The sequence below is a fragment of the Calliphora vicina genome, chromosome X (genome assembly GCF_958450345.1).
Source record: "Calliphora vicina chromosome X, idCalVici1.1, whole genome shotgun sequence".
Taxonomy (NCBI): domain Eukaryota; kingdom Metazoa; phylum Arthropoda; class Insecta; order Diptera; family Calliphoridae; genus Calliphora; species Calliphora vicina.
Window position 1 is genome coordinate 7949849 of NC_088785.1, and position 17660 is coordinate 7967508.

General features: G+C 29.8%; 1 protein-coding gene across 2 annotated transcripts in view; it reads right to left on the minus strand.

Moving 5' to 3' along the window:
- Positions 1 to 336: 336 nt before the first annotated feature.
- lgs (legless) overlaps positions 337 to 17660 on the minus strand; it is a 96300-nt gene continuing 78976 nt past the window's right edge. Inside the window, exon 7 of one of the 2 annotated variants that reach the window (XM_065514723.1) lies at positions 337 to 2108. In XM_065514723.1, the coding sequence (XP_065370795.1) occupies positions 435 to 2108 (1674 nt within the window). In that variant the 3' untranslated portion in view covers positions 337 to 434. Of the gene's footprint in view, positions 2112 to 17660 lie in introns of both variants that reach the window. The other variant, XM_065514722.1, reaches the window with a different exon arrangement.

Consider the following 17660-nt stretch of genomic DNA (forward strand, 5'->3'; position numbering starts at 1 on the left):
ATTTTGCATTTTCTTAACCTTTTAAAATAAAAATCATTAAATTGACATTTGATGCAACCTTGTCAAACAATTTCAAACTGTATTCATCGTTTTTTATCACTTAGCAAAACGATTGCATTTAACTTGAATCAAAATGGAATATGAAATCGATGACAAAACGATGAGAGCACACGCATCACGTTTTTTATTTTCAAATCGTGTTTGTGTCTTAATAAATTTTCAGCACATATTCGATTAATGCTAAACAAATTTGTGAAAGTTATTTATGATCTGCATAGTTATATAATTAACATACAAAAGTGATAACATTTGGTGATGTAATTAAATAAATAAATGTTTTATTTTATATTAATTGTTCAAAACAATTGTTTTATTATTTTTTTGTTTTGTTTTTAAATGCTAATATTAACATGGTAAAGGGCTTAGAGCAAAATTTATTTATTAACAAAAAATCCGGCATTTGGATTATTATTGGGTGACATTGCATTTGGAGGTTGCTGTTGACCACCCGGCTGTTGATTTCGGGTAGAAGTGGCGTATAGTTGTTGCTGGAAACTATGATATTGTTGAGCATATTTCAAGTCATTTGATGTTGGGCCAACAAATGCTTTATAACCCATATTTGCAGGGCCCGATAAGGGTCCACCCGGAACACCGTTGTTACTGTTGGGTATATTGCTATTTAACATGGAATTGTTGGGACCCATCATAACAGAATTTTGAATGGGGTTGGAAGAAGGATTTTGATCATTGATAACGTTGTTGTTTGGTAGGGGACCGTTGTTGCCATTGTTAGGGTTAATATTGGGTGAACCGTGCGACATTCCCATGGGTGGTGGTTTATTGTTCTTCTGTTGGTATAGGCCAGCCGCCGCAGCAGCATTGTTAAACATACCATTTGTTGGATCATTGCAGTCTAATGATTCGCTATCGTTGCCAGGAAATGGATTGTTGCCTAAACCATTTGGGGGAATATTGCCCACACCAGGATGTTGCATGCGTGAGCCGGAATTCATACCAACACCCGACTGCAATCCACCTTGACGCATAGGCCGCATACCTCTAAGCATTGGTGCATGAGGACCTGGTATATTCATGGGGTCATGATTAGACATCATGCCAACGCCACCTTGTAATTCGTCTTGATCGCCGCCACCAGGTTGCCCCATGCCACCCATTGCCGACATTTGATTGCAGTTTCCAAAAAAGTTCATCTGATTCATGGCATTTGGATTAACTCCCATATTATTATTTGTATTTGGCATTTTATTTAAATCACTTGGACCATTCATGGCAGGCATATCGGAAGGTGAGGCCCCCGGACCAGCAACTGGTCCTCCGCCACCACCAGAATTTCCCATTATTTGAGGGTTTGCATATCGTTGTAGAAATTCCAGACTAGGAGGTACTCGCATATTATTGTTATTATTATTTTGAGGCCTTACTGGCATGTACTGTATGGTATTGGGGGTACTCGCTTTAACCTGTATATTAGGTGAAACATTAAAGTTGCCAAAATTAGCCGACATACGGTGATTCATAATCCGATGTGAAGGCATCATGCCAGGAAAACCCGAAGGTCCATCCCGCATACACATGCCGCCAACTTGATTTGGATTAAAACCTCCCGACAAATTCGGTCCACACATTTTTGGATTTAGCAATCGCTGGCAAATAGGTCCGGGATTACCACCCATCATATTACAATTACCAGGACCAAAAGGTCCTTGTACTGATCCCGGTACTCCTCCCAGACCAGACATGCCCATATTTCCACCACCGCCATTGGGATTTTGATTACAATGGTCCATGCTCGGATCAACCGGACCACCCATCATTGGGCCGCCCATTAGGCCATTCATGTTTATATCGTTTACACCACCCGGACCAACCATTAAGCCGGACATATTGTTCGGTGAATTGCCCACACCTCCAGAGTTAAGACCCACACCCCCACCCGTCAACTGCTGTGACATTTGGGCCAGCGATGTTATGGGATCAAACGCATTTGACATTTTAGTTTGATTACTTCGGTTGCTGTTTGGATTTAAAGGCATATTATCGGTACGTCGACAAAATTGTGGCGGCATTTGTTGAAGGTTTTGGCGCTGCTAGAAATAAAAAACACAAACATTATTTTAAAAATATTAACTAATGAAGGCAAAAAGGCATCAAGAACAAAAGAGAAACGTCAAATATCTTAGGATTAATCAAAATTGGTAAAGTGATATAAATATGTACATATTTTCTTTTTTATTGATCCTCGATTAATTTTTCATATGTCATTTGACATGTACCCGATAAATATTAAATTCCAATGAACATGATTTAATTGACATGTGAAAATAATGTCACAAATCACATAGGAAACATGTCGCCCATTGAGTTGCCACCGTCCATATATAATGAAAACTAAACATTTTGTTTCGAGCTATGATAATATGTCGCATACAATGTGATTAAGATTATTGACTTGATTATTGTTAACAAATAAAGCCTTAATAATTTTGACATCTTTTATTTAGTTCATTAAACTTTTCTTTCCATGGAGCTCTCTTTCGCTCACCAGCACAACTATAGTTTTAGCTTTGGACATACCTGGTCTAAACCATAGTCAGCCACAGCTTTAAATGACGTTGTGTTGTTGAGCGAACTATCCATCCCACACAATTCTATTTATACAATGAAATTGTATGTATTTATACTTATATGACAGTTTATCCAAGCTTATTAAGCTTGATATCTCCAAATGCAGTTTTATATTTTCTGCTTCGTTCGGATCCACTACCACAAGCTTATTTTAATATTTCCCACATATTTCAATCATGATATATTTTTCGTATATCATTATCAAATTTAAATGTTTGCTGGTAAAATGTTAAATACCATATACCATAGAGTAGACCTAGAGGCGCAACTGAGAGTAAAAAAATTACACTCTCCTAAATTCTATGGCTGACACAACAACAAAATAAATTATTTACATGTATTTTGATCAAAAACATAGGTCTTATGTTTTTGACAACATAGTTAGGTTTTTTGTCTCTAAGTAACGCTTCTATGTATATTTTATTCTATGTCATATACCGTTATTTTATGTAATCATTTCATAAATGAGTTACAACCCAGCAAAAACTTCACTTAGAATTTTAAATGTAATTACAATTTAACTACTTCCTAAATGCATTATTTTGTAGGCAAGTCAAATATAAATTTAACCGTGAGGTCGCGAGTTCAACCCCCAGTTGGGGCAAACATTTTTTTTGTAATTACAATTATATTTAATTATTTTTAATTAAACTATAATTTAATTTAAACAAGTAAGAAAGCTATATTATGCTGTACCGAAGCTTATATACCCTTCAGTATTCAGGGGTTCTCATATAACTATTCCGTTTTATTTGAGTCTATAGAGTTCGGAAATACTTATATTTTTTCTCGATCACTTTGTTTAGTATTTTTTTTTTGTTAGAAGATGTAATAAATGTACAATATTCTCAAAGTTACAACTTAAAAAAAATTATGTTGTTTGTAATTGATTATAAAATTGTTTATTTAATTTAAATGATACATATGGGCAATTGCATATCATCATCGTACGTGACATTTGTACGCCTATAGAGTGGAATAGATTTTGCAAAAATAAGAGTATCTGAAAAATAATTTGGTCTTTATGTTCCATTCAGAGGGTACTATATTTTAAAATAATAAAAAGTTCTTTCGAAATATTGTTGTCCAAAATATTGAGCGAAATAAGGGTATATCGTAAGTGACATAAAACGGAAGTCATTTTGAGGTGCATGTAAAAATATGCGAAAATTTTCGAATCGTGAGAGGCGTTACGTTTTCTTTTAATTTATTACACTAAATGAAATATTTTTCCTTTACAATCCGTTATATTTAAATAAAAACAATCTTTGGATGATTTTATAATAAATAAAATTTAATATCGTACGTCACAGATTTTTCTCTTACAGTAAAACAATATATATTCTGTAAATATATGTATACAAAAACTAAAAAAAATAATAGAAAATATACATTCGGTTTCAATAAACAATTTTATAATAGCAAAAAACAATCAGAGTCAAATTCATTTCACACTATATGCTAATTGCTAAGAGCTTAGGTTTAACCGCAATTTTAGCTTAATCAGTTTAAACCAGGGACAACTGTTATAACCAATATTGGAAAAAATCCTGAAATAATTGTTTATCAAGAATTTTTAAAAAAGGTCTCTGAATAACAGTTATATATAACCAATATTATTTTGGTATTTGATAACCATTATAAAAGACTGTTATTATTTAAGAAGTGGGCCTTATATGGGAGCTACGATTAATTACGAATCAATCGTCACAAAATTTAGTAGTGAGAGTTCGACTTATATAAAACTTATTTGTGCTGAATTTTGTTTGAATATCTATATAACTAAGATATTTATGAGAGATTATCTATTTTCAGATAGGACAATCGTATGGGGCCTAGGAGCAATAATATACCGACTCTAACCAAATTCAATAGGCTTCGTGCTTGGGGCACTAAACGCTACATCGCTATGGTGGTGTAGAGTATAAATATTTGTAATGGCTGTAGTCTATAGAAGACCAAATAAATAAAAATCTTTCATAATGGTTATGAAAGACCTAAAAAAAATAAAAATTTTCCATAATGGTTATCAAAGACTAAAATTTTTTTGAGTTATTTATAATTGTAATTACGGGACCTTTTTTGAATTTATTTTTTCTATAACCATTTGCCTATTTAAAAAAAAATAACAGTTATTTCGGGTCCCTGGTTTAAACTATTATTTTTGTCTTTAAATTGTTGTAATATTTTATTATTTTCTTCTATTCAATCATCTTGAAAAAAAGTTTCAAGGGTTTTTGTTTTTTCAGTGGTGGTAGCGATTCTCGTGGAATTGCCCATATATGTATGTATGTTTTAAGTTTCACACAGGTCGTTTAAGTTTCAAAAACACACTTTTTTCAAAAAATTTTAAAAATATGTTTTCTTATTTTAAAGCACACATACAAAATATTCTACTTTTAGTGATAACATGTTTTTCGACATTTTCACACAAATGCTTGCGTGTTCTTTAGAAGAAAAAAACAGATAGCCAGTATTTTGCTGAATCCTGAATAAAACTACCGTAGATTTTTACAAATCTTTTTCTGTTTAAATGGTAAAACTCATATCTGTAAAACAAAACAAACAAGTTTAACATAAGTTTCTAAAGAACGCATTTATGATGTTTTGAAGTTGTAACTATAAAAAAGAAGTGATCATGTTTATTTATTTTCAATTAAAAGTAATACAACAAGTAAATTCCTGAGTAATAAATCTAAAATCAAATACATAACATATTTACTAATTGGCTCCAGTGCCAGTGAAAACTCTAATAAGAAAATAAGTAAGAGATGATCCATTACCGACCCAGCAAAAAAACATGCAAAAGAAGTAGTAAATGCATGGGTGCCAGTGATAATGAACTGGTTCCTTTTAGGTGAAACATGCATGATTTTAACATTAGCGTGTCATTGGCGAGCATGGGTTCGCATTTAGCTAAACTGCCTAACATTAAAAATAGAGCTTAAAACCAATGAAAGTTCAGTGAATAGACAAGGTTTTTCATTGCTCTGCAACATTACCTCAAATGAGTGCTTTAAACCAATGATAGTTACATGATTCAAATACGTATTTTCATTGGTGTACAATATTAATTCAATATGGTTTTTCTGAAAGAAAAAACTTCAAACATTCTATTAATATTGCAAATAATTTTTAAATGTGAATTTGATAAAAAATTAGAAATCTAATTAAAATTAGACAAATAAAAATTAAGTTTCATTAAAATTCCTTCAAAGAGTTTACAAACAGCGAATGCCCTTTTTAAAATCCGCTAAGTTTTCAACTCTTTTTTACTTTAAAGTAATAAATAAATTTATTAACGAAAATGTTACAAATTTTAATATCAAACATAAATATTTAATAACTCTGTTATGTTATTTTGAATGTTTATTGTAAGAAATAAAAAATAAAATTCTCGTCCATTTTAAATTCTAACAAATATCAAATTATAGTGAAATATTCCAATTTATATATTACATTTGAATGAGAGTATTGGATGTGAGTTTTCATGGGTTGGGTTATGATAAATTTATTATAATTTAGAAAGGTATTTAAAATTAATTTGAGTGAATAAGTACTAATGAACTCATGAAAATATCCATTCTTCTTGAACAACTTCAATTTTTTTTTGCTGGGAAGTTATACTTTAAAATACATTTTTTTTTTATAATTTTTAAGCAAACAAGTTTAAAAAAAATGTATAACAAAATTTTTTTTGGTGAATTAGTTCAGCTTCCTAGCGCTAATAGGGGCCAGTGCAATGCCTCTCAAAGTTGGTCACCTCGGGTCTCAAAATTTTTAAAAAATTCGCCAAATATCTATTTATGATCCGAATGTGGTGAAATTTAAAATATAAAGTGCTTAAGTGCTTAAAATCTACAAAAAATATTTTTTTTTATTTTGCTCGATCTTTTTATGGTTTTTTAGATGTGGCGGGACTACGGTGGGTCGAAATTTTTTTGTCGCACTGTCTGTCACTCTAAAATAACTATACATATTTATGTAATTATAACAAACAATATTACACTGATTGGCTTTATTTCCACTTCGGCCAATAATTGATTATGACTTTATTTCACTCCCACGGTGGTAATAAAGTCATATGGTCTTATTTCTCAACACAATGTGTAATAAGGCCATATGACCTTATTATGGCCTTATTTCACGTCACCATTTTTGACCTATATCTGGATTACTAAGTCATTAATATAGACAATATGTATATCTAATGATAAATATTTCAAAGACCTTTGCACCTATTTTTTTCACCAAAAAAATTTTTTTAAATTTAAAAAAACAATTCGAAGAAAAAAATTTTACAAAAAATGAAAAAAAAACATCTGGAAAAAAATTATATTTTGTTTACCTAAAAATATTTAAAATTTGTATTTTGAAGTATAATTTGGTGAAGGGTAAATAATAGGGTATTCAATTAATCGGGTTTCTGATTTAATCGGTTAATCGAGCAAATAATTAATCGAGGTTTAGATTTATTCGGTTAATAATCGGTTAATTTAAAACTATTCGATTAACCGAATAATTTCTATTTTCATTTTAAATTGAAAATACAATAACGAATTTTGTGTACAAAAACATAAAAACTGCAAATATGGTATTTGAGATCATTTTTGTAAACTTATCGCCTACACAGAAAAAAATGAAAATGAGTTTCAATTACGAAATTGATTATATTAATTAAAAATATGTTTGATTTTGCTCCAATCACCAAAATGATACTATTAATTAATTGGAAATTAAAAAGTTTAATTAACAAAAATAGTATTAAAAAATCAATTAAATTAGTATTAAATAAAATAATTGAATTTCTGCACAAATTTCAATTAAATTTTTAATTGAATCAATTATGTTTGTAATTGCAATTTTGCACTAAATTTTATTAAAATATTAATTAACACAATTCTGAAATTAATTGGCAATTTTTTAATTTTATTTCATTATTATAATTATTTTACATATTGTATAAACATATACATTTAAAAGCTTAAAATTAATTAACATGAAATGTATGTAATGTATGTAATGTATGTAATGTATGTAATGTATGTAATGTATGTAATGTATGTAATGTATGTAATGTATGTAATGTATGTAATGTATGTAATGTATGTAATGTATGTAATGTATGTAATGTATGTAATGTATGTAATGTATGTAATGTATGTAATGTATGTAATGTATGTAATGTATGTAATGTATGTAATGTATGTAATGTATGTAATGTATGTAATGTATGTAATGTATGTAATGTATGTAATGTATGTAATGTATGTAATGTATGTAATGTATGTAATGTATGTAATGTATGTAATGTATGTAATGTATGTAATGTATGTAATGTATGTAATGTATGTAATGTATGTAATGTATGTAATGTATGTAATGTATGTAATGTATGTAATGTATGTAATGTATGTATTGTATGTATTGTATGTAATGTATGTAATGTCTAATGTAAATACAAACATAAGTACTTAAAATATTACTAGGAACTAAAAATAAACATGGCGTCATCTCGGTGGCAGCCTTCAAGGAACGTTGCATTTTGACCTTGGGGTGAAACAAAAGCAAAGAAATTCAACATCGGATTGAACGATTCTCTCGTCTGTACTTACTTACCCGAAAATGGAAGTATTATCCCTAAGATCAATCGGAATAATAAGTTGGGAATATCAGAATCAACAAACATTAGAATCCACAAAACTTTAACGGGGTCAGCTCGGGCACGCATTCCAAAAAAATAAGATCTAATGGATGATAAAAGAAAAATTACATCAAATTAAGGACATTTTAGAAAGGAATACAATCGTACTTACCTAAGGAATGTCATCTCCAAAAGAAAATTTATTTCATACATCGGATTCCGCATTTACACATCCATAACGCTTGCTTCTTGTACATGTACAATGTACAAAGACTAAAATTACAGACATTTATATATAATCTAACATGTTTGTACTTACCGTGCTGCTTAACATAATCCATGGAATCCACCATTCGGAATAAAAGGGTTTCAAAATTGTCCAAATTGAGGACATTGTCTACAAAACTATTATATTTGACTAAAATATATACAAATTTTCTAAATATTTTTTTTTCCTATTTTAATTTCTTTTAAAACGTCAGAATTTTTTTTGTTTTTCGAAAAATTCTTCAACCAAGTAAAAAAATAATTAAATTAATTAAAAAAAATTATTAAAGTTTAAAATAGAACAAAAAAATAAATTAATTGAACAAATTTATGCAATAATTTTTTCTGTGTATATGCTGCACAACGTCATAACTCAAAATCCATGTTTTATGAACTGAGTAATACAAAATAAGCGCTGTTCTATAATCTTTAATATAGTTTCATCAGTTTTCAAAAAAGTCAATTATATTTTGTATGAGAGTGTTTTTTTTTTGTTGTAAACATCAAAATTAAAATTTATGTTTTCTCGTATATTTGATAAGTAAAAATTTGGTTAAATACAGATTAGAAAGATATTAACATCTACTATTTATGTTTCTGAAATCGCATGATTTGTTAAAAATTTATTTAAGAAATAGTAAATGTCATAAAATATTCAAAGACGTTTTTCTCGAAACGACTTTTTTTGAATTATGAAGTTGTTGCAGCAAATGAGCGATGTGTGAGTTTTTTAGGGTTTTAGTGAGATCTTCTGAAATAATCTTTTATAAAAAGAATATAATTTAAACGATTTTTTTCTTTATATTTAATAAAACTTTTCTTGGACTCTGGCTCTGGCTGATTGTATATGTTGGAGACATCAAAAGCATGATAAAGAATATTCCTTTTTGGATTGTTTTAGATTTTGATTAATTTAATAGTTTCGTTTAGTTATGATAAAAGACTCATTTCCAAAAAAAATTTCGTATGGAAATAAATTTTTGTTAAAATTTTGAAGAGTGCCGGGTGGAATATTGTGACACTAGGCCTAATAGTTAAATTCTAAAAATTTTAGCCAAATCGGACAACGATTTCTGGACGCGCATCGACGTCAAAGTTCAGATATATATAAAATTTTACTATTTATATGGAATAAATAGGTGGAACTCGTTAACTATCTGCATTGTTTTCTAGAAATATGTAGATTTATTTATATTAATGAATATTACCGGATACCGTTAACCTACTCGCAAATATCACCAAAAAGATCAAAATTTTTTAACGGCAGTTTTAAAACTCCATTTTCAAATTTTTAAAAATTTTGTTAAACAAATTTCAGAATTTTCCGATCATCACATTGGGGTTTATTGAGATCAAAATAGGGAATAAAAATATGAAAAAAATATGTCATTACCTCTTACAGTTTTTCCGTACCTGCGATTTAAATTTTGCGATTTTCAAGAAAAACTAATTTTTTGTCCATATTTAGGCGAATGAGCCCAATTTCCTTACTGTTATAAACTGAAAAATTTGCATTTTTCTCTAATTTTGGCGATAATACAGTTTTTGGGACATTTTGAACCAAAGGAGATACAGGGTTAATTTCCAAAAAAAAAATTTTAATGTAATATTCATTAATATAAATAAATCTACATATTTCTAGAAAACAATACAGAAAGTTAACGAGTTTCACCTATTTATTCCATATTAATAGTAAAATTTTGCATATATCTGAACTTTGACCTCGATGCGCGTCCAGAAATCGTTGCCCGATTTGGCTCAAACTTTCAGCACTTAACATTTAGGCCTAGGTCACAATATTCCACCCGGCACTCTTTGAAATCTAAAAAAAAAATCGGCTGTCAGTCTAATGTATGTAGATACAAACAAAGTTTCAAATACATGTAAATTAAATATGTCAGTTGTTATACATACTCACAAATCATGTTTATTGGATGTTCAAAAAATATCTAATTTTAATTTGAAATTTGTATTTGAATTGAAACAGAAAAATAAAAAAAAAAATTTTAAAGTGCAAAAAAAAGGAATTTCGGTTAATCGGTTAATCGACACAAATTAATCGGTTTATTTGTTATTTGAAAATCGGCAATTTCAAATTATTCGAATAGTTAACCGTCCAAAATTAATCGGTTAACCGATTAACGGTTAATCGATTGAATACCCTAGTATATAAGATTCGGCACAGCCGAATATAGCTCTCTTACTTGTTCTTCAATAGTTTTTTTCTTTTGATACATTTTCAGCAAAAGTTTTTAAATTAACGAATTCATGACAATGTTTTTGATAGAAAATGATTTAATGACATCTGCAAATTCATGAAATGATATGTTCGAGTTAAGATTACAATTCTGACGACTAATTAATATAAAGAATAAAAGTCGTCACAACTGGCGATTTATTGCTTCTCAAACTATGTGATTCATTCTGCAGCGAAAAAAATGTTTACTAAAAAGAAAAGTACAAAATGCAAAAAAGAAGTACTTTGACTAAAAAAATATGCGTACACTGAAAAAAGTACGTCTGGCTAGCATAGTTACAATTATAAAAACAAGTCTTTCAAAATGTTTAATTTAGGACCTGAACCAATGAAAATAAAAAAAATATTTGTTATTTAGTAAAAAAAAGGCTGAATGATTTTAGAATTGATTTCGAAAAAAAATTATAGCGTCTAAATCTGAACATATGCTGGCGAAGTATTAGCATAATCGCAATTAATAATCAAAATATTATGTTAGATTAAAGTGGTGTTGAATGTTATGGCAAATGTGATTTTGAAACGGTCGTCGAAAGTGATATTGAGGATGTCATTTATAATGATTACATACGTTGAAATAGACGAAGACCATGATCTTAAAATAGTATACTTATAAGTGATGTTATTAATCGAGTACGTAAGTGTTGCAAAATATTTAATAAATCTAATGATAAACAAAATATTGCAAAAATACGTTTTGTTGCAAGAAAAACATGAAGTTCGTCTATGGACATCTTTGTCTAACATGGTAATAAACTTCTTGCGTATTTATAAATGCGTCAATCATGCACTGCACAGTGGGGCAGAATCAAAATTTTTTGGAAATAAATCTGGCATTTCTAAACGGCTGGTCCGATCAGGATAAAATTTTACGTGAACGTAGCCAAAGTGTATTCAAGTATAAGTTATTAAAATGGGCCCTACAAATGATCCAGGGCGGCGCTATGGGGCCTCAAAGTAGGGTACCTTCGACATGTCAAATTTTTAAACACTTTTTTTGTATTCCATCTGATTTCAAAATTTTTAAAACATATGCCCAAAGTTGAAATTTTGATAAAAAAAAATAGGTCACATTCCGAAGGGTGTAGGGGCGAAATACACGAAAAATAGGACATGTTGTTTATACCAGGGTTCCGTAAAGGGTTCCGATAACCCCGACACTGGTATTCCATTAATTTTTAATTGTTAAAAGTTATAAATATTTTTGAAAAATAGACAAATAGCTTGAACGAAATTATATTATATCGCATCATAACATTTTTAATTCCATGTATAAATTTCAAAATAATCAAAAAACCTTCTCCTGTAAAATTTGTGTTATGTCGCTTACGATAATTTGGCGCTAAGGGCTCGATATTATCACTAAGATATTTTCACCAAAAACGCTGTATATCACGTAAATTAATTTAAAAAAAAAATATTTTTTTTTACGATGTAAAATATTTATTATCTAAATATTTCATTGTATTCTTAACTAATTTCTCAAAATCTGTCTATAACAAAATGTTTTGAAACAGGGAAGAGAGCTATATTCGGCTGTGCCGAATCTTATATGCCCTTCACCAAATTATACTTCAAAATACAAATTATAATATTTTTAGGTAAAGAAAATTTATTTTATTTCCAAAGTTGTTGTTTTTAATTTTTTTGAAAAAAATTTTTTCGAATTGTTTAATTTTTTTTTTAATTTTTTATTTACATGCACATTTTGTAGTCTTTACACTTCACATCTGGCATCTCTGCCTCAAAACATAAACATCGTGTTAAGGCTGGGTTAGCCGACCGTTGATGTAATGTAACCGTAATGTTGACTTAACGTAACACTTTAGTGCGATTATAGAACATTAAAAACGTGTCATATGTTTTTGACATAAACATACAAATTTAAACAGCTGTTTGAAAATGTTATCAACACAATTATTTTAAATACTGTTCAAGCGATTTTATAATTTTTTTCTGCGATTTTAAAAAAAATTTATTAAATTTTTTGGTAATAGTACTTACATATAAACCGTATTTTTTTACACATAATGCATTCATCATCATTGTGAAATGCTTCGAAGTGACTTCATATATGTTTATATTAACCCATTAGGAGACAATTATATATATTATTTATTACCTTGTCATACAGACTTTATTTATTAAAGGTGCGATAACTTATGCGTATTTCACTGGTTGCTTAGGCCAGATCATCAGTAAACCTTTTCCCAAAAGGCTTTAGAAAAACTAATGATATTATACAAATCAAACTATAGAGTGAATGAGAATTACAGACTCTCAAGCTTTATTTGTAGAAATATCAAAGCTTAAACAAAACACCAACAATAAACAGTGAGTTTATCTTTTCTTACTTTTTGGTTTTTATTTATGTATTTATATTATTGAAATATTTAAAACATTTTTAGAACATTGAAAATATTTTTAAGCGTTCTGAGCATAAGTATTTTTCAGGTTTGGGGGATGCCAATTACATTTTCCATTAAATTACTTTAGGTGTATTGATAATTTCAAATTACAATTATATGTAATTGAAGAGTTATGATTACAATTACTGGTAATTGCAATTGCCATTTTTCAATTACATGTAATTGTAATTTGAAAAATTCAGTAATTGTAATTGAAAAATGGCAATTACAAGTAATTGTAATTGATAGAAAAAGCATATGTAATTTAATTACTTTAAATTCAATTACATTTCTAAATATTAAACTGGTTTACCGGTTTTTTTCATCTTTGCAAACTCGACCGGTTTCGGGTTTCTTTAACGGTTTTAATGAAATATATTTTTTTAAAGCTCATCTAAACATATTTTTGAAAAACTTTGATACTATTTTTAAAAATATTATTTCGTCAAAGATATAAAATAATTGCATAAAGAATTCAAAAATGTAAAATTTCCGAGGATTTAGTACTCAATTCTTAAGGACCATTTACGAAAAACACATTAAGCTGCATAAATATCTAAAAAATATCAATATTGAACAAAAATTCCATACATATCCGTAATTTATATTTGCAAATCATACTACAGGATTTTGTGAATATAGTCCATATTTGGACATACCTCCCATATAAGGTCAACTCTTCATGCATAATAGGATCTTTATACCAATGTAACTTCTATAATTCTCATCATATTAAGGTGGAGGGTATTTAAGACCCGGCATGGCCGAATATAGTACTCTTACTTGTTTTTAAATGTAAATCATAACTTACAAATTTACTTCGTTTTAAAAATAGTTTGTTAGTTTTGTTCAATATTTCCAAAATGGTCAATATGTTAGTTCTGAGAAGTAAATGTCCTAATTTAGAGGGATATAAAATACGAATTATATACGATATGGAGTTGGAGTTTCGAGTTTATATGTCTTGAAATGAGAAGAATGTATACTTTGAATTTCTGAGAATTTAAAGTTGCTAAAAATCCATATACATATGTACTTTGAAAAAAAATTTAAAAACGATTGTTTACAAACTATGCTTATATCAAGATTTTCAATCTTTGTTGGGAAACTGAAGACTAATTTAATTAATCGAGTATGCATTAGTAGATATGTATGTGTTATTATTATATAATATACTGGTCTTCGGCATTCTAATTGTAATTTTCTATTTTTTTAATAATAAATACTTTGAAAGTAATCCTTACATAGTTTTAGTCATATTACTATTACTTTTTCTTAATTTTGTAATTGTAATTGAAATTTTTCAATTACAATTACATGTAATTACATGTAATGCTTGCTATCAATCGATATTGCAGTACCAAATTCGTCTTCATCTAATCAATATATATGGTCAAAATCTGACGATTGAAACAAAGACAGCAATATCCAGTGGAGATAGCTGACTTTGTTACGCACACTTTATAAGGTGTTAATTTTCTTAGAAATGTTACCATATTTTGCAAAAATAATGGTAACGGGTAGAATAACTCGATGTTATTGTATAATTAATTATAGAGTTGAAAATTTAAATCCTCACATCATTTCTATATAATTAAAATAAAATTGTGTAAAATTTTCTTTTAATTAATATGTATATTACATAATAAATATGAGTATTTATAAAAATATTTTCTTCATAATATCCTTAAAAATAATTAATTTCAACAAAAATCGATTTGGTATTTATTATTTTATAACAAAGTATGCTATCTCCAAAATTGGTTATTTCAAAGGCAGCAATGTCCACTTTGTTGAAACAAACACAGCAATCTCCAAATTTCAGGTCGCATTTATCCGCAAACCTAAGTGAGGATATGGATCAAACTGGGTTGGCATATTTGTCTTTTTCTTCTATACAAGTTATAAATACAAGTTATTCTTATTTATTTCGAAAACATCAAAAGTAGAGATTTCTGCCTTTGTTTCCACACCCCTCGTATTACCTTTTTAATTGGCAATGTCTGCTCAAAAGAGAAGATTGCTCTGGGGCAGAGTTCGAAAATAAACCGTACTTTATTCGTACTGTACATTTAAAGAACACATTACCTTCATCTGTTTTTTAGTCATTTCTCTCTATTCGCTTGTGGCGTACGGTTGATTTTTAAGAGAAAGAAAAAAAAAGTGTGTTAGTGTTTACAGTTACTTTTTACTGTGGAATTTTCCTACAAAATATTAAAGATCTGTATTTTGATTTGAATTGGTGTTTATTTTCCCAATTTTTACGTGATTATTAATATCTTAGTTGCGTGTTAAAAAAATCTGAAGGATGGGGGACGACGCTGCGTCCCCTGTTGCTCACACATCATCACAGCCGGATTTTGAAAATTTCTTTCAATCGAATTTGATTACTGATTTTAGAAAGTCGCGTGGTAATGTGAAGAAGACAAATTCTAATCCTGATGTCTTCGCACCTTTGGCCAAGAACAACAAGGTAACCTCATTAAAATCGTCAATTCCATCTGATCTCAGTTCATCCCTGACGGATTTAGATGACAGTGTACCTCAGTTTTTGAGTAATTCGAGATCTAAAATGGCGGCTTCAAGATGCGCTGGAATGGATGTAGTTCCGGAGGTATGTAATGAAGTTGAGGTTGTACCCAATGGACAATCTGGGGTATCTCAGGGTGACAAAATTTTTACCCGGGAGATCATGAGGGTGATTTCTTAGTTTTGGTTGATTCTTCTAATGCTGACCCTGGCAATGAGAAGATTCGTAATTCTCTTTTTCTATATCAGAAGATTAGGAAGGTAAAAGTTAATGGCATTCGTCTTATCACTCCTGTAGGTAGAACTTTGTACCGCATTAAGTTTGATTCTGCTGCTAATGCTAATGAATTTGTTGGTAAGGATTTGAGTCAGATACCTTTGTTTATTCTTATGGGGTGATTCATGGCATTCCTTTGGAGTTGTTGGAAGATTATATTTGTGAGTCTGCAACTTCTGACGTTGATATTGTGTCTGCTAAGAGGTTTGTTAAAAAGGATAAGGGCAGTGGTAAGGAAACGACAACGTACTCTGTGAAGATTGGTTTTCGCTCAGGCAACATTCCGGAGCACATTATTTTGGATTTTTCTCATATTAAAGTTAATATTTACTATCCCCCACAATTGTGGTCGCCTTGGTCACACATCTAAAGGTTGTCGTTCCAAGAAGAGATGTTTGAATTGTTCTAATGAGATTTGTGATGGCAATTGCATTAAGAAGTGTCTTTTGAGGTCTATCTCATTCTAGCAGAGATAGGAAATTGTGTTCCAAATGGCACGAGGAGGATGATATTTTGAAGAATTCTCCTCTTTTGTTAAGGATTTCTTTACCAAGGAGGGCAGTGGTTCCCACCTTCGTGTACTTAATGATTTCAACAACAAAATATCTAATGCTCTTTCTGATTTACTTGCATCTGGTGATCCATCGTCTTCTCTTTCTAATTAATAATGAAGATTTTACAGCACAATGTCCAGAGTTTATGATCAAACAAGTCTTCCATTGAGTTTTACATCAACAATTATAACGTTGATGTTTGTTTATTTTCTGAGATTTTTAAAGTTGACGATTCAGATCCCAAATGTAAACTTTTGAATTACAATATATTTTCCAAAACTCGTTCTGATAATTATGGCGGTTGTGCCATTGCGTCAGGAAATCTAAGTCAGGAAAACGTGCCAGAAGGATTGGGTTTTCAACCAATCTGGATGTGATTTTTGTAAAAACCCTTAATTGGGACCAAAACTTTACTTTTGTATCGGTCTATTGTCCGAGGATGTTGTTTTAGAGACATTTTCAGTCGATCAGATTTTGTTAGTTTGAATGATGGTTCCATCACTTTTCTTCCTCATTTAGATAAATGAAATTTCTAATACAACATCTCAGTTTTTTTTGAAGTTGTTGAATATGATGGTAAAGAAAAGGTTGACTATGGCTGTCGATGCTTTGGGAGTCTTACCCGCTCCTTCCTTTGCTTACAGAGGGAGAATGTCGATGACAACGTGTTTGAATGAGTTTCTTTTCAGGGTGTCATATCTCAAGTCAACGGGTTTGAGAGTTGTGTTGGCATCTATCGATATCAGCAATGCCTACGACTGTGTGAATGTTTCCATACTAAGAAACATTATATTTTGCAGCAGCCGTACCCCTACGTTTTGAGATTCGAGAGATCGAAAATGCTATTGCTGATTTAAATCCCAAGAAAGCGCCTGGTATGGATAAGATCAGCAACAAGATGCTTATGGAGCTACCTCGGATAGCAATAAAAATAATTCTTTTTATTTTTAATGCTATATTACGACTTGAATATTATCCTCCAGAATGGAAGGTTTCACTGGTTACCATGATACCCAAGCCGGGAAAAGATCACACAAAAGTAGAATCAGACCCATCAGCCTTTTGTCTAATATATCAA